Consider the following 25,722-nt stretch of genomic DNA (forward strand, 5'->3'; position numbering starts at 1 on the left):
GTCTGTGTGTTCACTAGAAAGCGGAAGTCCCAGAGGCTGTCTGCATTTGTTGAAGGATGTGGAGCAGTAAACTCTAGTCCGTTGCTGGCTGGGACGCACACATGACCTGTACATTTTACTTCCCAAGAGCATAGAGAACAGGAGTGTCTATAGGAACTTGGTTATTTGTGGGAGCCCCAGATTGGAAACAACACAATGGTCATCAAATGATGACTGGCCAAAGAGTGTTAGGTTCTCTACTCTCGAGTACCACTACTCCCGTGCCCTCTGAGTATAGGAACGCTGAAGAAGTACAATAATTGGCTTTTTTTTTTTAAACAAAAATTATGTTTTGTAAAAGCTAGACCTTTTCCCCACAAAAATATATCCTCAATGATTCCATTTAATAAAATTCTAGCCAAATACAGGGACGAACACTTGTAATCTTAGCACTTAGGAGGCTGAGTCAGAGGGTCCCAGGTTTGAGGCCTGTGTGGTCCACACATTGAGACGATGCTTCGAAAAGAAGAGGGCAGTGAAAAGAAAGAAAGCCAGCTAGAAATGCAGTCTAATCTGTAACAGAAAACAGTTCAGGTGTGGGCTTTGAGTAGAGGCAGAGGATGGGCGGACACCTCTGTTGACCTCACTGCGTTGGCCACTCTGGAACCACAGGTCATGAGCTTCAGCATCGGCATTCTGCGCGGGGTGATGCTTCCAGGAGGTGTGGACTTGTTCACGCACCCCCTGTGCGTTAGTCAAAGGACAAACCAAGTTATTACATGTTTATATAATCAGTTTAACTCAGCACATTTTTAATGAAAAAGTAATATTATAGCTTCATTTCTTAAATTCTTTAGTACCAGCAACAGCAAGACGCAGACAATAAACAAGTTGAACAGAAGCCAGTACACAGACAGCTGACCTCTGTAAGAAATAAATCTGACAGTTCACTTTCACAACAGAAAGGTAAGCTGTTTTTGTAACAAACAGTGATGTCTTACTTAAATAATCATATTTATTAAATATTTGATTATATTTATCAGATCAAACTTGATGTTCTGATAATGAATATATAAATATATAATGAACATATATATATATTTTAAAGATTATTTATTATGTATACAGTGTTCTGCCTGCATGTATCCCTGCACACCAGAAGAGGGCACCAGATCTCATTATAGATGGCTGTGAGCCACCATATACGTACTGGGAATTGAACTCAGGACCTCTGGAAGAGCAGGCAGTGCTCTTAACCGCTGAGCCATCTCTCCAGCCATGAATATTTTTATGACTCTCACCCTTGTCCCTAGGAGTTATTTCACTTGTTTTTTCTTATTTAGTATATTTAGATGGAGAACCTTATATTTGACAGTAAGATTTGTAGCTCTTTTGTTTAACCAGTAAACACTATTTCTAACTCTTAGGCACTGTCCTTCCCTCTAAGGACTCTGCCATTAATATGCTGCGTTAAGCAGCTAGTGTTACACAGTGCCATTGACCAGCACTGGAGCTTACAAACGAATGGTGCTCCCATCGTGTGCTGCTAGTGAAGTGTTCTGTCCTCTTGTCGGCGTGAAGGCATCTGTGTTTTCTTTCTATTTCTGCAAGGCTGTTGGCCTCCTGTTTCATGTACCTGTCTGTTTGTTAGTTGTTCGCATTTTGAGGAATCTAGGTCTGAAGTGCAGGTCATTCTGTGCCTTAATGAGATGTCACTAAGACTGTGCCACAGGAAGTTGGGCCCTCACACTCCATCTCCCTTCCATTCTGTCGCTCCAGCCTTTCAGGGCTCTACCCCAATCACGTTCTTAAATTTGTTTTGTTAAATCAGCGTACAAAGCAATAGATTTCATTATGGCTTTTTCACACACAGTTTTGTTTGTTAGCTTGACCTTTGAACCCCCTTCCCACTCCCCTTTCCTCCTTGTGTGCATTCTTGTTGCTCTCCTGTCCCCTTCCAACCACTCCTTGTATGCTTCCATGGCCAACGCATTCTGTTATCTTCTTTCTCTCCAGTTTTCTACCTCTCCCTCCTGTGAGACTTAGTGTTCAGCATCCTTAGCCATCAAGACAGTGCCAATTAACACTACTTTGGTTGTTTTGGTTCTTTTTTTTTTTTGAGACTGGGTTTCTCTGTGTAGTTTTGGTACCTGTCCTGGATCTCGCTCTGTAGACCAGACTGGCCTCGAACTCACAGAGATCTGCCTGACCCTGCCTCCTGAGTGCTGGGATTAAAGGTGTGCGCCACCACCGCCCAGTCCAGAGGGGAGATTAAGGAAGACATTCTGACTTTCAGTTTCTGGCTTTCCATACAAGTGCACACCAGCACGCTCACTCCCCATCCCACACAACACTAAAAAGACAACTGAAGTCATGGCATTTGTAGGAAAGTGGACAGAACTGGAACTTACTAAGTGAAGTAACCCAGACTACACTGCATCGTTTCTCCCGTATGCAGGTCCTAGATTATGATTTTTATGTATGCACATGCTTCAGTTCTGTTGGTTGCTGTAAAGACACCATGACAAAGGCAGCTTAGAGTAGGAAGCGTTGAATCGGAGGCTGGCTTACCGTTCAGAGAGTTGGTCCTTTATCATCATGGCGGGGAGCGGGGCAGCAGACAGGCAAACGTGGTGCTGGGGAGGACTGAGAGCCCCTGCTCCACAGGCACAGAGGAAGACACTGGGTCTGGCAGGGGCTTTTGAAACCTCAGAGCCCACCCTAGTGACTACCTCCTCTAACAAGGCCACACCTCCTCCAGTAATGCTACGCCTCCTAATCCTTTTCAAGTAGTTCCATTAATGGGGTTCAAACATTTAAACATGTGAGCCTATGGGGGGCCATTCGCATTCAAACCACCACAGTATGTATATATATTTATGTCTTGACTTTTTTTAAAAGATTTATTTATTTATTATGTATACAGAAGAGGGCGCCAGATCTCATTACAGATGGTTGTGAGCCACCATGTGCATGTGGTTGCTGGGAATTGAACTCAGGACCTCTGAAAGAGCAGTCAGTGCTCTTAACCTGTGAGCCATCTCTCCAGCCCCTTGACTTTTTTTTTTTTAATGTTATCAATGTTTTACCTACACGTAAGTCTGTGCATCATGTTTGTGCCTCGTGGGCCCCTGAGGCCAGAAGAGGGTGTCGAGGTGTTAATCCCCTGGAACTGGAGTCAGGAGTCATTGTGAGTTGCACTGTTAGTGCTAGGAATCAAACCCGGGGCCGCTGGAAGAACAGCAAGTCTCTTAACTGCTGAGCCATCTCTAATCCCATCGAATATTTTTTTAATGTAACACATTAGTGTTAAATTGTATTTTAGAATCTGATGAAAAGTGGCCTATTTTGGAAGATCATAAATTCAAAGCCAGCTTGGGTTACATGAAGAATTTTAGGTTAGTCTAAGTCATATAGCAAGACCCTGTCTCAAAACACAACAACAAAAATGTTGTGTAGATGTAACCAACCATCTTATTAAATAAGAAACACAGAACCAATGTAAAAGAGAAAGCCAAGAGGTCAGAGCTCAGAGCTAAAATCTTACCCTTCCTCCTGTGGTGGTCCTAGCTCTCCGAAAGAGAGCTACTTCCTGTGTGTCTGTCTTTTCATAGTCTTTTTGTTCTGCCTTCTCATTGGTTGTAAACCCAAACACGTGGTTGCCTCATCACTGCCTGTAAGTACCGCCCCCCAGGTCTTAAAGGCGTATGTCTCCAATGCTGGCTGTATCCCTGAACACACAGAGATCTACCTAGCTCTTCTACCAAGTGCTGGGATTAAAGGCGTGTGCCACCACCACCACCACCACCACCACCACCACCACCACTACACTCTTGCTATGGCTCTAATAGCTCTGACCCCCGGGCAACTTTATTTATTAACATACAATCAAAATCACATTTCAGTACAATTAGAATACCACCACAATGTTGCCTATAAAACTCTTCTAATGATGGTTTTAAAGTTAAATTAGTCATGACAGTATATAGATATGAGCAAATAAACATTCCTAAGATAGACTTGCTCAAAGCGCTATTGAGTATTGCAATCATTCATGGTCAGTATAATTTAGCAAGTTTGGAGTTTTTTAATGTCTTAAAATTAAAAATGAATTTATTTTCTTGATGGATTCTATCTATAACAAACAATCACTCTGTCTGGGAATAGGGAAATGTCTGTGGTATCCTAGTTAATGTGACTCTGTTTTCAGCTACATACATGTGTGTGACCAGGGGATGGCCGTATTTATATTTGTGTTGACTTGTAGCTCCGCTGTTCAGTAGTAGCTAGCTGACATTTGATAAGTCAGTCAATTTCATTATGAAAAATGAGAGGAACCAAGATATTTGCTAACAGGAAACTTTTATTTTGTTTTGAGATAGGGTCTCACTTTAAATCCCTGGATGGCATGAGGTCTCTGTGAAGACCAGGCTGGCCGTGAACTAGTAGAAATGCACCTTGCACCCACCTTCTGAGTGCTGGGATTAAAGGAGTCTGCCACCGTGCCCAGGCCAGGAGGAAGTTTTACTTAGAAGTTATTGAAGGTTATCTTAGTGTTTTTGCATCTAATTTTACATCTGTGTAAAAAGTGGTGCACACCTTTAATCCCAGTATTTGGGAGGTAGAGACAGGTAGATCTCTCTGAGTTTGATCTACATAGTAGGACCCTGTCTTGAAAAAAAACCAAAAAGGAAAAAAAGAAAAGGTTAGGTAAGTAGGCCTATTTGAGCTTTGACTAAAACAAATAAAAAAACCAGTGATCTATAAATAAACCATTTACATAGATATAAAGTGTCACTCCACAATTGATACCTGGCTCTGTACAGGGTAATCTTGAATGAACATTGTTGCCTTGGCACATAGTCAGAACCTTTTCCCATAAAATGTGCGCACTTGGTTTATTCTTCCCTTCTCTGAAATTCTGAAACATTTCCAAACATTTCAGAGAATAGGAGAGGCGGGGTGCCAAAATAATCCCTGGGGCCCTTAGGACCTTGTGACCTTGAAGGAATTCAGTCCTATCTCTTGTGCACAGAAGTCTTGAAGACAAGGAATTTGCCCCATCATATGGGAATCAAAAGCACATCTTTTCTTGCAGTAAATGCTTCTAAGAGTACTCAAATCCTAATTATGGCTCTTTTACAGTGGAGTTACCATGTATGTTACTTTGAAATGCATAGTAGCTTATTGTGAGTATATTAAGAAGTCAAGCAGACTACTGGAAATAACATCTTCAGTGAGCTGCCTCCCACGGAAAATTGATGCAAATTGTGGTGGGACATAGGCTCTTGCCCTGCGTGGCTGAAGAATTACCAAGATCTTGTTTTATTTCCTGATCTCAACATAAAATAAATTAAATTCATTATTTTGCCAGGTGATATCTTTGGAGTATAATAAGAATAAGATCCTTTCAAGCCAGATGTGGTGGCAAATGCCTCCAGTCCTAGCATTTAGTAGACTGAGGCAAGAGGTTAATATGGGCTAGTCTCAAAAACACAGGAATAAGCAAACCAGTAATTATGATGAAATTCTTTCACTTGCTGCTGAATTTATTGGGTATGTTCTTTGACCCTGGGGTTGAAGCTTCCACTCTTGAATCAGTGTACTAGTCATGTGTTCAGCACTTTTTCATGAAAGCAGCTTCTTCAAAAAGTGGATTTTGTTTCTGTTTTTTCCACTTTTGCTCTATCTTAGTCAGAATTCTATTGCCATGAAGGGACACCATGACCAAGGTTACTCTTATAAAAGAAAGCATTTAGCCAGGAGGTGGTGGAGCACACCTTTAATCCCAGCACTCAGGAGGCAGAGGCAGACAGATCTCTGAGTTTGAGGCCAGTCTGGTCTACAGAGTGAATTCTAGGATAGCCAGGGCTACACATAGAGAAGCACTGTCTCAAAGAGAGACAGGGAGCGGGGGAGGGGAGAAGAGAGGAGAGAGAGAAGGGGGAAAGAGAAGAAAACTTTTAATTGGGGGCTTGCTTATAGGTTTTGTTCAGAGGGTTAGTCCATTATTGTTATGGCAGAGCATGGAGGCATGAAGGCATGGTGCTGGAGAAGTAGCAGAGAGCTACATCCTGATCCATAGGCAGCAGGCAAAGAGAGACCCTGGGCTAGGTATGGACTTATGAAACTTTCAAGCCCACCTCCAGTAACATACCTCCTCTAACAAGGCCACACCTTCTAATCCTTCTCAAATAGTGCTGCTCCCTGGTGACTAAGCTTCAAATACACGAGCCTATAGGAACGATTCTTATTCAAACCACCACATACTCGAAGTTAACTTTGACCTTTTTTTTTTTCTGTTTAGGTTAACTAATATAAATGAAAAACTAGTTCTAAATCCATTTATTTATGATGAATCAGGGAAAAATTAAGTTGCATAAAGTAGTGTGATAAAGTCATCAGTTTAAAAATATTTTCTTTCTTTGGGTTTCTCAGAGTATTTTAAGATTCTAAGTGAGACATGGCAAGTAGAAGAGCAAACATACTATGCTGTAATCAGGGCAGAGATTTAAGCTGTTTGTTTTAGGATTAAATGCTAGGACAGTTTAGGTTGTCAAGGTATGTGAGAATCACAGAATTCTACTGTTTTCTTGCTCGTGGATTATCTGTGTTGCTCAACTATATATATATATATATGTAAGAATTCAGATGACTTTGTCGGGATCCACTTCCACTTTGTGGCAGCACACTTGGAGAAGCCCGTGCTTTCCCGGCATCGTGCCCAGGTCACTGCCTGGCACCTCACACCGGTTCTGTCGCAGACTGTGGGTCTAACTCGGAGTGTAGGAGAATTAGCAAACACAAAGTTTCTGTCTATTTAGAAGATGTCTCTGTGCAAGTAAAATCATTTTTTATTTAATAAAATTATTAATTTTGCCTTCGTAATTGAAATATAGCTAAAGTACAATCCCTACCAGAATTATCATTATCTTAGTAACTTTAATACCATAGCTGAACTTTTTTAAGTAGACTTTTCTGGTCTTAATGGTGGCCACTTCAAATCACATGTGTGGGAAGTGTAGCTCAGTGTTAGGCTGTCAACCTTGTGCACAGGCCCTGGATTACATTCCCAGTACCAGAAGTTTGCAAAGTACAGGACAGAGATGTAGGTCTCAGAGAGGGAGATGATGAGGCACAGACTAAAAAGCACCAGAAATCCATATATTCAAACTGGTAACAAGCGCTGTCTGAGTATTGTATCTTCTACAAATCTATACTTTCCTAATCTAAAGTCCCAAAGTCCATATTCCTCCAAACAAAAGCATGGTCAAGCCTGTCACAGCACCCCCACTCCTGGTACCAACTTCTGCCTTCGTCACTGTTCTCTTGCTGTGAAGAGACTCCATGACCATGACAACTCTCAAAGGAAAGCATTTAACTGGGGCTTGTTTACAGGTTGAGAGGTTTAGTCCCTGGTCATCATGGCAGGAAGCATGGTGGTGCAGACAGACATGAGACTGGAGAAGTAGCTGAGAGTTCTGCCCCTGGATCCACAGGCAGCAGGAACAGAGAGTGACACTGGGCCTGGCTTAAGCATTTGAAATCTCAAAGCCCACCCCAGTGACACACTTCCTCCAACAAGGCCACACTTACCCTAACAAAAACACCTTCTAATAGTGCCACTCCCTCATGGCTAAGCATTCAAAGCTATGAGCTTATTCAAACCACCACATCATCTTTGTGTTTCAGTTTATGTGAGGGTGTCTGCATACAAGCCAGAGTGTAATCCTCATGAGGAAAGACACTTCTCTGGATCATTAATGGGTTTTAAAACAGATGATTATTTTAACTTCCGTTTCTGTATGAAAATGTATAAAATAGGGGAAAATACAGATTATTTTGGGGGGAGAATGCACAGCTAAGACAGTGGGGGTTTTTTGTTTGTTTGTTTTTCGAGAAAGGGTTTCTCTGTGTATTTTTGGTGCCTGTCCTGGAACTCACTCTGTAGCCCTGGCTGGCCTCGAACTCACAGAGATCTGCCTGCCTCTACCTCCCGAGTGCTGGGATTAAAGGCATGTGGCACCACCACCTGGCAAGACAGTTCTTTAAGAATGAAGTAAACAGAGGGCCAGAGAGGTGGTCCAACCATCACTAAGCCTGGCCACCTGAGTTCAATCCTCAGGACCTGCATGGTAGAAGGAAAGAACCAAGCCCCCAAATTTGTCCTTTGCCCTCAACACGTGTGTATTGTCTGCATGCACACAAGTAAATAAATGTATAATAAAAAAGGTTTAGGGAGGGCATGGAGAACATGTATATTATCTAGGAGAGAAGTTCATAATTACGTCCTTTAAAATGGACAGACTGCATAAAGGATTATATTAGAGTATAAATAAGCCATGCAGGTGGACAGAGGACAGTTTCAGGAATCAGTTTTCTCCTTCTCCCATGTGGTCCCGGGTTAGACTCAGGTCATCAGGCTTGGAAGCAAGACCCTTTGCCTGCTGAGCCATCTTGCGAGCCCTTGAAAATCACTGAAGTAATGTGTGTAGATTGACAGCATCTTCCTGGTTCTTTATTAATGAAGCAGACAGTCCTGGGAGTGGGAAAGCCGTCTCCAGGGCATCTGAACCAAGGACCCGAATTGTCACTATTGGGAGCATCCACTCTTCTAGTGTGCACAGGTCTCCTGTACAGCACAGCCGTACTCCAACAAAAATTAACTACAGCTACAAGTTAATGTGTTACCAATGCTTCTCTTTATTTTCCTGGGTTTTCGAGACAGGGTTTCTCTGTGTAACAGCTCTGGCTGTTCTGGGATTTGCTTTTTAGACCAGGCTGGCATTGAACTCACAGAGATCTGCCTGCCTCTGCCTCCTGAGTGCTGGGATCAAAGGTGTGTACCACCATGCCCGGCTACCAGTGCTTTTCTAAACAGCACAATTATTTATTAAATGCTTTAGTAACTTAAGTTACTAAATAAATAAATAAAATATAAAAAACATAAATAAAATAAAATTAAACAGCATTTCAGCCAGCATAGCAGTCAAGTTTTGTCTAGTCCATGTCTACCCGTCTCCACACTGGAGACCAAGAGGATTGCTGATTGCAGTCAGCATCAGAACCAAGACAAGATGGACGTGTGCTGCGCTTGCAAAGCTGGGCGCTCCTGTGTCGCTCTTTGGTGTCTGAAGACAGGACTTCTAAACTTGAGCAGATAGGAACTTTTCTAGTTATTGAAACACAGATTCCAGGCTTCACCTGGCACTACCTCCGGTGGAGTCCGGGGGTGTGCAGGTTTAACTGGTGCTCACAGGTCTGACTGGGAAGCACACTTTGGAGCAGCACTGCTGAGGGACTCCTTGGTGTCAGGGACTTCCGTGCTCTGCTGTAGACATAGAGGCCGTGCAGTCTAGAGCATGCAGGCTGGAGTCCGGCTGCCTAGGTCCAAACCATAGCTCGGCTGGTGAGTTTGTACACGATGCTTAACCTCTCTGTGCTTTTCTGACCTGTAGTGTCATAGATGCTTCATTAGGTTGATACAGTCAATGAAGAAAATGCCCTTATTGTAAGACGGCACATTAGGAGCTGTGGAAATAGTAGCTGTAAGTAGCATGGCTGCACGGAGGACAGGGCTCCCTTTTCCCCACTTAGCGTGGCGGCAGCTGCTCCTTTCACTGAACCTGAGCCGGTCCTGAGCTTTAATGACGTCGCTGTGACAGTGCTGGCAGGAAGTGTGTTCTGTGGGACCCAGGCGGACGCAGTGACTTTCCACAGCATGTTTGTTTGTCATGAGTGTCGAGGGGCGGGTAGAGCCTGCTTAAATTTGTACGTGCTGTGTGTACATACTGGGTTCATCAGCACAGTCCCTTTGACGTGTACACTGTACAGTGAAATCTAACCAAGTTTATTAGCAAGGGGGCCTTTCATGCTGTAATTGTATCTGTTGGCAGGTAGTGTTTTTAGTAACTTGTATTCTGTCAGCACTTCTCGTGTGTGTGTGTGTGTGTGTGTGTGTGTGTGTGTGTGTGTGTGTGTGTGTGTGTTACACATTTGAGTGCATGTGGTAGGTGTCCATGTGGAAACTAGGAAGTGACCTCAGATGTCCTTGGTTCAGCTAGGCCAGCCGGACAGAGCTCTCAGGATCCGCCTGTCTCCACGCCCATCTCTGGGGTCACTGGCCACATCCAGCTTTCCGTAGGTGCTGTGGACTCAGCTTGTGCAGCGAGTGCTGGGCCGTCTCTCTAGTTCCAACTGTCACATTTTTACATCCAAAAGAGAAGGTGATCGTTTGAGGCTCAGCAGGCATGTATAGATCATGACACTCTGGTTCAGACTACATGCGAATACATACGAAAGGATTGACTACATAAACTACTACATTTCTCAGAAAAACTACCTCAAAATTCTGTGACAAAAGGCAACACAGGAAACGTCTTTAAGAATAATCAGAAAATAAGTACTTTCTTAAAGATGCTAGTGTGGAACCATAATTACTCTTATGTTACTTTAAACTGGAGTTCCGTTTGCTCTGTAAAACATGTAACTGAGCAGTAAGATGACTAATGGTGTGTACATGCACACACGTGATATGCGGGGTCACGCCAGCAGAAGGGTGGAAGGTCACCACCCAAAGTGACCTTAAATCCAATGGTCGGCTAGACTCGACGTGGGGACGTGGCCCCTTTCCCCGTTACCGTAATTGTGGTAATACTTGATTATCTGTGAATCAGGAAACTATTTAGGCAGCAATATAGTTCTGTTGGGAGCCTTCAGGCCATTCAAAACTTAGGCCGATGCTGGGGACTTTCTAATTCCTGTGTCGGTGTGGTAAGTCATCTAACTGTGGCCCTCTCCTGAAGTTGTTTAGTGTCTACTCACAGCACATTAAAGGAGGCAGCACAAAATTAGTCTCTGTGTCTCCATTACTTCTGTGGTGTCACAAAATATGTATATTCTGCAAGTGAAATATTTATTTTTGGCAAAAAAAAAAAAGTCAACACCACACCAAATTGCAATTAATGAATGTAGGAATTTAGAAATCAAAACTTTGTTTAGTGTGAGGAAAAACAGCTCTTTCAACTATATCCACATGGTTTCTTGTTTGTATCAACTGCGGGTGACTGTTACTGTCTTCTGTGAATTCTCCGGGGCAGGGGCCTGACTTTGTTGAATGAGCCAATTGTTTGCTCTTGTGTTGCCCATGGCGTGAGTTCCCATCTGGTCTGTATCAGACTGTTTTCACAGCCACTGCTGCCTTCCCTGTATCCTGACACTCCGGGGCTGGTGCAGCAGGGCCTCACAGCGTGGAGCCGTTATCAGAGTCATGGGGACTAGAACCTGGACAGGCTGTGTTCCCGCTGGTGTCTGTGCAGTGAGCAGACACCCAGCCTCCTTCCCCGTGCCTGAAACTTACCACAATGGCAGATTTTTCGGGCTCCTGATTTAGGACATGGCATGTTGTTCCTTATTTTCCAGCGGCTTCCTGTGTGTGGAAACTCATTTTCCATTCCTTGACTCTTCTAAGGTTACCAGGTCCAGCCCAGGGGAGGGGAACTGGTCACAGTGTCAGATTTCATTTTTGTTCTCAAATTTAGTTAGAAGTGGTTAGTGTGGCAGAAACCACCATTAACACAACAAACACAGACGATGCCTTGGAGTTTTAGTGACAATCGCAAGCCATGACTTGCGAGAAATGTTTGTATTTAGGAAGGGTTCCATCTCAAAGTAGATTTTCTGTCTGTAGATTATAGAAGCTTTCAGCTCCAACTCACTTTGCAAAGGGTAGTCATTTTGCCTTCAGCCTCTGCAGCTGCCAAATGTCACTTGTAAGAACATTGCAAGAGAGACTTTCTCCAGCCCGCTGTGACCTGGTACAGTATTGTCAATGAAATCACAGGAGTCAGTGTGGAGCACCAGAGTTCTGTGCGGAGTGGTTACGGTCCCATTCCCTAGGGGCCTGTTCTGCAGAGAACGTAAAGAGATATGTACAGAATGTCCTAAGATTTCAGAAACATTTTCAAGATTAGTTAAATTAGTTTGCTTTTATTTCCTTTTTTGTCTTTTTCACTTACAGAGTTTGTTTTTAAATCACGTAGCTAATTGTCAAAGTTTCATGGATAGTAAGCTGTGTGAGACTCAGTATAGCAAAAGCAAGAACTCACCTTGGCTTCTGAAGAGGTGTGTGCATAGTATGTCCGAGTGAGGGAGCTCTTGTGCTTGTTGGTGTTTGTAAACAGGCTTTCTCTGGGTAGCCCTGACTATCCGAACTCACTCTGTAGCCCAGGCTGGACTGAACTCACAGAGATCCACCTTTGTCTGCCTCCTGAGTGCTGGGATTAAAGGCGTGCGCCACCACTGCCCAGCAGGAGCTGTTTGTATTCAGTTTAGCAGTAACAGTGTTATGTCATCATTAAGAAACAGTTAAAAACTCAGTTATACTCCCTCTTAATTTCTGAAACTAACCTAATAGTTTTCCCCAATTTTAACTTTTTTTTATGTATGAATAACACATATATGCACAGAGAAAAGTACACATCATGTGAACACACTACCGTTTGGAGAACCCACCCAAGCAGACCACGCTTGCACAGTCGGTGTCCAGCTGGAGAGATCCGCCTGTGGCCCCCAGGGCCCTTAGTTCCCTCTCCATCATGTCCTCCACCCACAAGGGTGCAACCACTGTTCTAACTTCTAGTAACGTTTTGATTTTGTACTTTATGTAAATGAAATCATCCAGTGCGCATGGCTTCTTTCACAGGCAAATCTATTATAAACTTCTAGAGATCCTTTTCATTTTAAAACCATCATGGCGTGCTTTTATAAAGAGTTGTCTGGGAGGAATTTGTTTTAGTAGCTGTCTCACAGGCTCTTGAACCAACAGGAAGTACGCTGCAGATAAAGCTGTCTACTAAAACATGGTCTCTCAGTTCTCAACCAGATTTTAACTATGGAATGTCCCTCCAGACATTCTTGCCCCTGAAAGGCACGCAGACCATGTCATAACAATACAGAGTAATGCATTCACGTACTTAACTGCTTTTTAATGACTTTTAATAATTAAACGTACATTATTAAAGTAAATCATGATCTGTATTCAGTATAGATAGTGAGTCGTCAATTTCCTGAATTAACCAGCAACTTCTTGACAGTTGGAAGAAGCTTTTGTGCTACCAGATGCTGTTTCTGAGAGTGCTATTATTTGTGTTGATGTACCTACTTAGACACAGCCAACAAGCAACTTAATTTAAAAGATTGTTTGTTTAAAAATACTAACATCTTTTTAATGTATTTTTAAATACCCTAATAATAGTCTTAGTTTTTTTTTTTTTGTGTGTGTGTGTGTGTATACTCAAATTAAATTAAAAATGAATCTGTCATGGGTGTTTCTAATTTTGTCTTATTTGTTTTAAATTCTGGACATTCATTTCCAAAGCCATGTTTGGATTTATGAATGAAAACATTTGTTTTAAGAGGGATCATCCATATATCCCTGTTATATAGTTAAGTGCCCTGTAGCTTGTTTTGTTTAATAATATATTGTATGGTAAATTCTTTGTTTTAGATTTTTAAGAAGGAATTTGTGTGGTGTTTTGTCTGTATGTCTGTGTGTGCATCCTGTGCCTCCTGGGTGCCCAGAAGACATTAGGTCCCCTGGAATTGGAGTTGTGGACAGTTGTAAACCACCTTGTGGGTGCTGGGAATCAAACCTGGCTTCTCTACAAGAGCAACAAGTGCTTTTAACCACTGAGCCACCTCTCCAGCTCCTAGATATTTTTATTTTAAAGAGTGTGTGTGTGTGTGTGTGTGTGTTTTGGTTGGGGGGGGTGAGTCGTATGATACTGGAAATGTGTGGTAGGCAAGCCCCTATACTAATGAATCCTATTTTACCTTAATTTTAATTAATATTGCAAGGCTATAAGACTGAATGATTATTTAAAACAAAAGACTAATGTGCTGAAATAAGATGTGTTTATTTTAGACAAAAAAGGGGAAATGTGATGATATTTTTGTGATCTACCAAAAAAAGCTTGCCTGAAGATCAGAGTGCGGAGCTTAGCCACTAGTTAGCAGTGAGGCCAGGCAGTGAGTGGCGCACCCCTTTAATCCCAGCACTGGGGAGGCAGAGGCAGGTGGACCTCTGTGAGTTCAAGGTTACCCTGAACTACATGAGATTAACCCAGTCTGAAAGAGAAACAGAGCCAGGCAGCAGTGGCACACACCTTTAATCCCAGCACTAGGAAGGTGGAGACAGGAAGTGATGTGGCTGGGCGGAGAAAGGACGATAAGCTGGGGGTGGGGGGGTGGGGGGTGGGGTGGTGGTGAAAGGAGCTGGGCTTTCAGGCTGAGGACTTGGTAGAGGTGAGAACTCTAGCTGCTGCTGCTCTGCTTCTCTGATCTTTCAGCTTTTGCCCAGGTATCTGGCTCTGGGTTTTTATTAAGACTGATTAGGATTCGTGCTACCTATGTGTATACATATGTGCACATACGTACATACATATATGTGTATAATAGTTTAAACCAGTGTTTCTCAACTTTCCTGCTGCTGGGACTGTTTAACCCAGTTCCTCATGTTGTGGAGACCCCCAACCATAAAATTATTTTTATTGCTTCTTCATAACTGTAATTTTACTACTACTATGAATCATAACATAAGTATCTGTGTTTTCACAGGGGTCTTAGGCAACCCCTGTGAAAGAGTCAGTCTAGCCCCCAAAGGGGTCATGACCCACCCACAGGTTTGAGAACCACTGCTTTAACTGAATGTTCCCAGTCAGAATGTGTGGCCTGGACATAGGAAACATGGAGTGCTTATAATCATCCTTGTAGTTTCTTTTTGAAGACCAGTTTCTCACTATACAGTCTTTGAATGCTGCTATGGGCGTGAGCCATCAAGGCTGGCCTAATTCTTACAGTGATGCTCACTTATATCTTACTTCTTATAAAGTCTGCCCAAAATTCTTGTCGAACTAAAGCTTGGGGGCCAGGAATGTAGCTCAGTGACTGGAGCTACTCACACTGGTGACCTGAGTTCCATTCCCAGGGCCCGTGTGGAGGGAGGAGAGAAATGACTACCAAAGGTTGTCCTCTGACCTCCACACACGTGCCTCCCAACACCCAACAATAAAGACATGTCCGTTTTTTTTTTTGTTTTTTTTTTTTCTTGTTTTTGTTTTTCGAGACAGGGTTTCTCTGTGTAGCTTTGCGCCTTTCCTGGGACTCACTTGGTAGCCCAGGCTGGCCTCGAACTCACAGAGATCCGCCTGACTCTGCCTCCGGAGTGCTGGGATTAAAGGCGTGCGCCACCACCGCCCGGCTTGACATGTCGGAATTTTAAAAGAAGCTCGAGAGTCAGGTTTTTTGACTCATAGAGGAAATGGTAAAGGAAATACTGATTGTGACACGTTTCTTTCACTACTGCTCGGCTCCAAGGGTTTGTTTGAAACAACAGTTGGTTGTTGATTGGCTGTATTTTGGAGTGCTGGTTAACACCATGCCATCAGTGTGGTCCAGTTCTTGGTGTTCTCAGCATTTTGTTGGCCTGAGAACTGTAGGTTCTTATCTAAAATGTGTGGGACCAGAAGTGGTCTGGATAGAATGTTAAAATTTCAGAATATTTGTATATGGATAATGCTATGTAGGGATAGTACTCATGATTAAACATGAAATTTACTTATGTTTCACACGTCCCTTACCTTATAGGTTGGAGATTATTTTATACAATATTTTTAGTGCGCATATATTATGGTTATGGTCGTGACGTGAGGTCAGCTGTGGAATTTTCCACATGTGGGTTGGCTCTCACATTTTGCTGATTTTTGGAGCGTTTTGGATTTCAGAGTTTTAGATTAGAAAACTTGAGCCTGTGTATGAGCCACAAATTGTTTCCCGTTCCTCTGCTTTTCTTCCTTCTCTGACATGAAAAGAGATGCCCGTGTATTTCAAATAACTGTTCTTCCCTTGGCTTAGCGCTCTGTCGCCTTTTGCTGCCTGGGAACGGATTGTTTGGAGCAGTGTGGCCTAAGCTGGCTAGGGCAAGGGCCAATTCTAAACTTCTTTTTGTAATGATTAAGTCCTTAGGTAAGAGAATGTGAACTGTAACCTTCTAAGAAACAGCTCGTGAGTTGCCTTCATGTTTTACAAATTGGTTTAATTTGTGGAACTGCAGCTTCATTCCTGGTCCTTTGCTTCCTCCTTTCTCATCTTTTTATAAAGATAAGCATCTGTTAGACGACTTCTCTTCTATGACAGTCATTGCCTTCATGTGTTTGACTTCCTTCTTTACTCAGAGGTCCCCGGTGTTCAGGCTTCTATTGACCTGCTTTTATGAGAGGAACTGTAGGGATGAATACATTTGGCCCGAGGTCTTTTTTGTGAAGAGGAATTGTGATTCTTTCTGTGCTCAACTGGTTTTTACTGGGGAAAAAAGGCACAGAATGAGGTTTTAACGTAGCTTTGCTGGGCCGCGGACAGGCCACCGGATAAGCCCAGTTTGTGTCTTGCCTGCCTCTGTATGTACTGGTGAGATCGCTACTTTCAAGGTCTGGAATTGGGAGCTACGTTAGGCTTTTCCCACTCTACCAAGGCTCTTCTCTCCCAGTGAGCACAGTAGAAACGCTGGGTCCCCTGTGAACTCTTGAAGGTGTGTGCAGACTCACCCAGGACTAAGCCTCAGCTCTCTGAAAGGCACATTAGGGACAGGGAAGGAAACCATCCTCTGGAAAGTTTGTAAAACGCTGAATTAAAAGCTGCAGGTGTGGTGTAGAGAGCAGCGAGGGCAGTTCTTGGGATAATTCCATCTGGGGCAGGTTATTTGTTGGGACAGGATAGTGTTTAAACTTTGAAGTCAGTTTTAAACAAAGTGGAGCAGCTGGAAGCTGGCGTAAGAAGAAACAAACCTTTCACATTAACTATTGCTGTTAGAGAAGAGGAATCGGAGTTGTTTTCACAGGTGCCTGTGCGTTCATTTTCCTATGTGAGGGAAATGTGTTTTCATCTTAAATTATAAATTTAATATAAGCATTTGGAAAACAGAAGCAGTAGTAAATTGAAGTGTAGTAGCTTACATGTCTGCAACGCACGTTAGGATAAGACCCTGAAGGTTAGAGATAGCTCGGCCGTCAGAGGCTGAGGCTCACAGCCACAGAGAAGATACTGTAACTCTTAAAATACCGCTATAAGGCTGAGAGATAGAGTGTGACTAGTGATTATGGAAAGTGAAGGCAAGTAAAACGTTACCCATGACACGGAGTGTCATGTGACCAGTCAGCTTCTTCAACACATGCAGGTTTGTTCTCAAGCACTGATAGGATGTTGCAGGATCCACAGGCTGGGCTAAGTATGTGCGGAGAATTGAATGCAGCGAGAGAGTTCAGCAGCTGCTTCCAGAGCCTAATGAAACACCGCGAGATGCTGTGACGTTGGCACACAGCTGGCAAGCAACTGCGCTGCTGGGAGCAGTTGTGAATTTTACAGACAAGATCTGGAGTGGGGATGCGAGTGTGCCTTAGAAGAGCCCTGGGTCCTCAAGGGAGAAGTGGTCTGTCTGGTCTACTTGATTTCAAGATCCAGTGTGTGCCTAGCATCGTGCTGCAGCTTTGTAGAAAACGGACACTAATGAGGCCGTCCTTGGTGCAGAGAAGCACACAGGTTAGCAGACTAAAGCTAGTTGGTCTGGGTGTAGTGGCGCACGCCTTTAATCCCAGCACTGGGGAGGTGGAAGCAGGCGGATCTCTATGAGTTCAAGGCCAGCCTGGTCTACAGAGTGATTCCCAGGACAGCCAGAGCTGTGTAGAGAGACCTTGTCTCAAACACTAAAAAACAAAACAAGCTTGTGAACCTACTGTGCTAGTTAGTCGTCACTCAGGGGACAAAGACTCTTAGTCCCTCTCCGTGCTCTTGAGGAAATGACAGACACATAAAGAACTAGTGACAGTACAGCTTGGTGGCTCGTGCAGTCAGGTTGCATCCGGTATTGATCAGAGAGACACTCGTAACCATTTACCGCTGCTGCAGGGAAAAGCACAGAGGGTGGGTTCACCTGCCCCGGGTCAGGGCTAGTCTTCAAATGAATGGCTGGAAGGAGTGAAATAAAACGAAAAAAGAAAAACATGAAGTTGGGAGCATAGGGAGGTGGGGGAGACCTGGGAGGATTTGGGGGTGAATATGGCCAAAATACATTATATGAAATGTTCAAAGAATTAATAAAAAGACCTCTTAATTGGGCAGTCACAGGCCCTTTTAAGATACTGAAAGCTGTGACTACCTGTCTCCTTCCCAAACTCTGCCTAGGTGTAGTAATTTTCAGTTTGATGGTGTTTATTCCCCTGGACTAAGTAGGATCCTCTGTGGGCCTGGATTAAAGATTATTACAGTTGGTTCTTTTTAACTTTATTTTCAGTGTCACAGTTTATAAGAAACTAATCTTCATTGACATGTAGAAAAAGCCCCAATGGAGGCAATCAGAAGTCTTACCACTGCATAGTCATCTTGTAGATCCCCATAATTCATACATGTGTCTTGAGCCCAGTACACACACCAGCATGAGACATTTGTGATGCCGTGGTCCTCTTTGGAACTGCTGAGAAAAAGGCTCTTCTCTTTTGCTCAGTTGTTTTAAAGGCAGGGCTTCGTTTGGGTCCTCTTAGCATGCAGGAAAGAGATCTAATAATGGGTCACCAAGACTCTTAAGGTTTAGACCCATCATCCATGATCTGCTCATGCAGTGGGTTCTCTACCCAGAAGTATATGCACTTTGTACACAAGAAGCATTAAAAATTGTGTATTGAAGGGCTGGAGAGATGGCTCAGAGGTTAAGAGCACTGACTATTCTTCCAGAGGTCCTGAGTTCAATTCCCAGCACCCACATGGTGGCTCACAACCATCTGTAATGAGATCTGGCACCCTTGTCTGTGTACATAATAAATAAATAAACATTTAAAAAATAATAATAAAAAAAATTGTGTATTGAGCCTGGTGTGGTGGCATGTGCCTTTAATCCCAGTACATGAGAGGCAGAGGCAGGTGGATCTCTGATTTCGAGGTCAGCCTGGTTTGCATAGCAAGTTCCAGAATAGCCAGGGCTACAGAGAAACTCTGTCTTGAAAAAAAGAAAGAAGCAAGCAAACAAATAAATAGTGATTTTGCATTCCTTAGTCTTATAAATCCAGCAGCAGAGAGTAGAAACTATTTATGAATTTTCAGTATTTTAAAGCAAAATTTTAGTATTCTGAATTTTCATAAGTATATTAAATTACGTCTCTGGATGTGTCAGATACAAGGTCTGACTCTGGCATCTCCAGCTTAAATGCACGCCAGGCCTAGTGACACACTGCAGATGCGTGTGATCAGGCCGGAAGCAGCTGTTGAAACGATGACATCATAGTGTAATTACACAACTGGAGAGCTCACACTTGAAAGCGTCAGTCACATGTACTAGAGGTAGAAAATTGGTGTTGGTGCTAACGGGGACTTAGGATGTTCTGGTCTTCCAGTGTCTGTCTTGCCCTGTGACAGCGGTAACAGGGTGTGATTGCGTCAACCTTTTGTCTGTTAACAGTAATCAAGTGGTACTTTTTTTTTTTTGTTTTGTTTTGTTTTGTTTTGTTTTTTGAGACAGGGTTTCTCTGCGTAGCTTTGCGCCTTTCCCGGAGCTCACTTGGTAGCCCAGGCTGGCCTCGAACTCACAGAGATCCGCCTGGCTCTGCCTCCCGAGTGCTGGGATTAAAGGCGTGCGCCACCACCGCCCGGCAAGTGGTACTTTTTTAAATGGCTCATCTGAAAATTTTTCTTTTAAAGTTCTAAAGCCTTGATTACTTAAAAATTTTTATGAACTTAAAAAAAAAATCTTCCCAAAACATATTAGCAAATAAAAATGGTACATTTTATTGATATAATTTTTATTTAAAATGGTGGTGTACCTATTTGGAGGGTCTCATCGCCCGGCTGAACTCTAACCCCACCTCCACCTCCAGAGTGCTAGTGTCACAGAGTTGAGCAGCGTGTGTGTGTGTGTGTGTGTGTGTGTGTGTGTGTGTGTGTGTGTGTGTAGCTGGAGGTGACACCCAAGGATCTGTGCGTGCTGGACAAGCACTCTGCCAGCCCTGTGTTGTTTTCCAGGTAACATTCCCGCCATTCTCCCTGAAGCAGAGTGCCTGGTGTAGCCCTCCCCACAGGGCTGGTGTCTGTTGGGATGTCCTGCTCAGTTCCCTAGGAGTAAGCTGACTTCATGAGTGTCGGTTCTGTGTTCCAGTGGCTTAGAGAACACCTCGGATGACCCTGGTTAATACTCCGCAGACCCTTTGTGGCCATCTCATAGATGAGAAAATTGATGTGGCTGTCTCACGGTCTCTCGTTTGTCTCTCCTGCCCTTCACCTGCTTTTCTTTATTCCATTTACTGACCTTGCACCCTTACTTCCTTATGTGGCTGCCATTCCTTCCATATATCCAAATGGTTTGTAGATCAGTGAGACTGGAGCTTTTGTTTCTTCACTGTTGTGTTCTGCAGTCTAGAGCAACGCCTGGTGTAGACAAGGTGCTCACTGGGTGGTTGTGGGAGGGAGGGAGGGAGGGAGGGAGGGAGGGAGGGAGTGTGGGAGTGTGGGTCCAGCTCCTCTCTGTTCCATAATCCGTGGTCTTCCCTTCCCCTCCCTTTACTCCCTGCGTGGGAGCCTCACATGGACAGTCTGTGTTGGCTCATTCCTAAGCTGACCTCGCTGGGTCCTTAACCGTGACCTCTCCTGTGTGCAAGGCTGGCGACCCGAGTTTGACCCCCCCATACTATGTAGGTCCTGGGTGAAGGGAGAGAACCCACCAGAGAGTTGTCCTCTGACCTTTACACATGCGCTCTGCATGCACACGCCCCCCCCATCATACTCACATACGCACAATACACACAGTACACACACACACACACACACTACAATGGCAGTTTAGAGGAACTAGTGTTTGAAATGTCGTATCTTCCTCTCCTTAGCTGTCCCGGTCACTACATGCTACCAACATGAAATTACCTCCAGTTGCCTTTGAAAGCCGTGGTTCTCACTGTAAGTACAGACAACAGTGAGTTATAAACCGGCTCTCCCAATTCTGACTTGGACAAATGACACTAGCCTTTTTCGTTCTGACAGTTCCTTGCTGCACACATTTAGTTTCTCTTTGTTCACTTTTCTTAGCACTTCCTCCATCTGCCCACTGTGTTCTCACTCCATCGTACCCCTCTAAGTGAGTGTGTTCCCATTACACTGAGCATCATGTCTGTGGCTGAAACTGCTCTACAGTCTTCGAAGGCTTTGATTCCGGTCGCCTGCTGCAAGTCCATGCACACCTCTGGTGACATCTCTGTGGATCAAGGGATAACTATGGGCCTGCTGTCTTTGATCCCTGTGCCCCTCCACAGGCCCCATTGCTGTCTCCCCAGTCCTCCAGACCTGCCCTTGACCACATTCAATGCCTCCCCAAGTACTAGCCCAAGTGTCTTGACTCTGACCATTGCTGCGGACCCGCCTTCCTGAGGTGCATTTGCTCCTATCGTCCCTTGCTTTGAAGTCTCTGTGAGTTCTCCTTTGTTGTTGTTGGCTGGTTTGGTTTTTCCAGACAGGGTCTCCCTGTGTAGCCCAGGCTGTCCTGGAACTCGCTCTGTAGCCCAGGCTGGCCTCGAACTCACAGAGATCCGCCTGCCTCTGCCTCCTGACAGCTGGGATTAAAGGCCTGCGCCACCACGGGCTCCTTTTTTTTTAAACAGGAGCTGGCCCTGCCTTCTTTAGCATATCAGCACTCACCATCCTTTCAGCGCGGGTTCTATTTGACTCAGAACACACAGTGCCGCTGGGACACCACTGAAATCTAATCTCTTCTTCCCCTTTCCTTGGTTGCCTTCCCAACATCTTTTAAGTCCCAGCTCAACTGCTGCATACACTTGATTTGAACTATACCCTTGGCAATTCAGAATTTTAAAAAGTCATGTTATTGAACACTAGTGAGTGAGTTTATGCATATAGATGAGAGCAAGGAGCATATGACAAAGCAGTTTTGTACACTGTTTGGCATAGTGTAGTCTGGGATAGCTAAGTAATTCAAGGAATGGAGTTCTTCTTTGTGCTACTTGGGGAAGTAAGGTTGAGTGGAGAGTATGGGCAGAGCACCTGTAACTGTATCTCCAGTCAGTCCCTTGCTAATGTAACTTTATTACAAATTAAGGCCGGGCAGCTGGTGATGCATGCATTTAATCCCATCACTGGGGAGGCAGAGCCTAGTGGATCTCTGTGAGTTTCAAGGTCAGCCTGGTCTACAGAGTGAGATCCAGGACAGGCACCAAAACTACACAGAGAAATGTTGTATCGAAACACCAAAAATAAATAAATAAATAGATAGCTAAATAAATAAATAAATAAATAAATAAATAAATAAATAAATAAATAAAAGCTGTGCTACTGGATGCTTCTCTGGGTTATTTTGTATACTCTGAATTAAAGCTTTGTAAAATATAAGTGTATTTAATAAGTCTGATAGCCTATAACTATTTTTAGATGTAGTGTTTGTTTGTTTGTTTGGCTTTTGTTTTTGGTTTGGTTTGGTTTTGGTTTTTTAAGACAGAGTTTCTCTGTGTAGCTTTGGAGCCTGTCCTAGAACTCACTCTGTAGCTCAGGCTGGCCTCGAACTCACAGAGATCCACCTGCCTCTGCCTCCCGAGTGCCGGGATTAAAGGTGTGCGCCACCACTGCCTGGCTTAGATGTAGTTTTTAATATTTCTTCATTTTGATGACAGGTCTAATACTGCTTGCAATCAATGGAGTAGAATTCTTTTTCCATTATTTAATTAGATATACAGAGAATGGGGAGAAATCACTTGTACAGAATGAATGCTTGCTAGTCAAATGTCAGTACTATTTGAACGACCACTTCAGTACTCTCTCTTAGACAGTGTTGTATAAATACGTTAATAGTGGAGTGCTGTTGGTCCTCATCAGTAAGCAGTTGCTAACAGTACATCCTGAGCTGAGAGCCCTTTAGTAGAAATAAGAGGAAAAGCATGGTGCTTTGACAAAGTTGGACTTGGATTTGGGGTGTTTTCATTTTATTTTGAAACAGGCTGCTTCAAATTCACCATCCTCCTCCTTCAGCCCTCAAGGGCTAGGGTTACAGGCCAGCGCCATGACACCTGCTTCAGCTACTTCTTATATTCCTCATTGCTTCTCTGTAAGTCCTTACGTGCTCACCAGTCCCTTCTTGGGCAGAGCTGCTCCGGGGGCTTCTTGGCACTAATGCAGGGCACTAATGCAGCCGTAGGGAACAGGCTCTGGTAGGGAGGGAGAGCGCTCTGTCTCTGAGCACTCACTACAGTGAGGGGTGGTTTGAAACGGTGCCAACGGTGCTGAGCTCTGTTGTCGAGGTTACTTTTTCGTGCACTGTGCGAGGTGGGTTCTGTTCTGTTTAACATGAAGACACTGAACTGTCGAGTGGTAAATGACAAGGTCAGCAGCTAGGTTCCTGCTCTAGCAATCTTAGTACTACAACTTTTTAATTAACTTTTTGACAATTTCATACATAGATCTGTGACAATACCGCCATCATCCTTTTATCATAGATCTGTGACAATACCTCCATCATCCTTTTATCCCTTCTATTTCTGCCGACCCCTTTCTTCTTTCCAGCTCATCCCCCATACTCACACTCAGTGGGGGAAAAATCCCAATCTTACGTACTACAATGTTTAGTGCCTATTTCTTTTGTAAAATATTGCCTCTAAGAGATCCACGGTAAAAGGAAAAGCATGTTTTATCTCTGACAAAGTGTGAGCACTGTGAGAAAAGACATTTCCCGTGTGGGATCCTTATTTTCACTGTCTCCGCACGGTTGGAAAGAGAACGCAGCGTGTGGTCAGGAGTGCTGGTGTTATGAATGCCTTTCTCCTCTGTGCAGGTGCCGCGACGGTCCCACTCTTCGCTGCACACATGTCACCCACCAAGATGTCTGTGACGCTGCCCTCGGCGAACCTCGAGGACGGCTCTCAGTCCTTGAGCACCAGCATGCAGGCCGACGGGGAGTCCTCGGGGACAGACACCTTCTGAACAGGAAGAACGAGCACAGCGTTGGTGAGGACAGGCCACTTCACTTCAGACTGTTCCCATAGACTGTTTTGCCTTTGAGCATATTTTTTGGGGGGAAACCATTTCTAATGTTTTGTTAAAATAAAAGTGTTCTTTGAATATTTGGTAAGGCTTTTGAATAAAGTCAATGTAGCTCACTGAGTCTGGCTCTGAGTTGTTTCTGGGGTGGCTTGGAACAGTGAGAGAGCACAGCTTTTGACTGGAGAATTTATCTTATAGGTGTAATTGTGAACTTACAAAGTTCACGGTTATTCATTCTAACATTTTTATAATAACAAATAATTCAGGGTAATCTAATGTCTGTCCACAAGCGACTAGATGAAGTAATGACACATTTGTATGTTGTACAATGTAGTTCTAAAAAGAATTTTAACATGTGTGTGCATGAGATGGAATTCATCTGAAAAGGAGAAACCTACTTTTTCTGATTTTAGAGTAAAAACACAGTCCTTATTATGGTCCTTATGATGTCCTTAGGCATTTCTAAAATGGTGCCTGCTCACCATACTGTGTTGGAACTGGTTCTGTCCAGGTTTACTTATACACACTCCTCTGCCACCCACCTCAAATCCTTGTGGAATAAGAAAACTGCTCATTTTGTCTCCGGGGCAGGGAACTGATGACTAAGGAATACGAGTCAAGGATGACCGTGGTTAGGTGTGCTTCGTTGAGTACAGGAAAAGTGATGATAGGCGATGCTCATTCCATCTGTGCCTTAGAGAGGCTCTGTACACCTCTGTACCTTTCAGACTTGTGCACCATGTTACTCTATTAACTTTCCAAACATCAGTGCAGTTTAAGGAAAATGAGAAGGCACAGCTTTGTAAGGAGGTTTGATCCTTGTCCCCATACCTGCTGGCACTGTGATGAGCCTCTTCCTCTCAGTTGCCTTGAGTTAATGTATTTGTAATTATTTTTGGAGAATAACAGAGATTGGTGATCATGCATTTGTCAGGGTGCTAAGCGTTGGGGGTTAGGTGAAGTAGGCCTTGCCCAGCACAGTGCTTGGTACCAGGTGAGTGTGTAGTAAATGGTACCCCTCTCATCTCCCTAATGCCTCTATCATTCCTCCTCCTCCAGAGGCTCAGGGGTCATCACAGAGCAGAAGGTGGAAAGATGGTAAGAGTCAGAGGCAGTGGGTGACGAAAGGGAAACGGTATTTTCCAGACTCAGCCGGGCAGTTGCCCAGGTGAACCCAGTGGCTATGACTCCTGCTCGCACAAGAGGTGGGCAAGAGCAAGCCAAACAAACCCCCGGTGTGGAGGGGAGAGGTGGGCACGAAGTCCTACCATAGCGGTGGAGGGGAGAGGTGGGCACGAAATCCTGCCATAGCAGTGGAGCTGTTGGAAGGTGGTGATGGTTGCTGGGAGAGGGAGAATCAGTTTTCCTCAAGGATTCAGCCGTCCCCAGGAAGCTAGTACTCCAGTAGAGGCCCTCCACTCACGCACACAGCAGCACGAAGTGGACAACAGTGGGATTAAAACAATAAAAACACAGGAGCTGGAGAGAGACTGACTGGCCGGCTGGGGAAGGAATTGGAGATGAAATGGAGGTGAACTTGGAAAACATACTGCAAATGAGTTTATTAATTTCTCAAACTAAAATTTACCTCCCCCAAATATTCTTCTCTGTCACCACTGAAGTTGACACACGCAGTAATTACAGTCACCATTCACCTTTCGGAGCGTTTTC

The 25,722-nt window shown here is 44.0% G+C and overlaps 1 protein-coding gene across 6 annotated transcripts in view; it reads left to right on the forward strand.

Moving 5' to 3' along the window:
* The window catches only part of Kiaa0586 (KIAA0586 ortholog), a 108,833-nt gene extending 84,662 nt beyond the window's left edge, over positions 1-24,171 (forward strand). For 4 of the 6 annotated variants that reach the window (XM_037210603.1, XM_037210600.1, XM_037210602.1 and 1 more), the window contains 2 exons: positions 837-945; positions 23,843-23,991. In XM_037210603.1, coding sequence (XP_037066498.1) covers positions 837-945; positions 23,843-23,991 — 258 coding nt within the window. Of the gene's footprint in view, positions 1-836; positions 946-23,842 lie in introns of all 6 variants that reach the window. The other 2 variants (XM_028858379.2, XM_037210601.1) reach the window with 2 other exon arrangements.
* Positions 24,172-25,722: the final 1,551 nt, after the last annotated feature.

The sequence above is a fragment of the Peromyscus leucopus genome, chromosome 14, assembly GCF_004664715.2.
Source record: "Peromyscus leucopus breed LL Stock chromosome 14, UCI_PerLeu_2.1, whole genome shotgun sequence".
In the NCBI taxonomy this organism is placed as follows: domain Eukaryota; kingdom Metazoa; phylum Chordata; class Mammalia; order Rodentia; family Cricetidae; genus Peromyscus; species Peromyscus leucopus.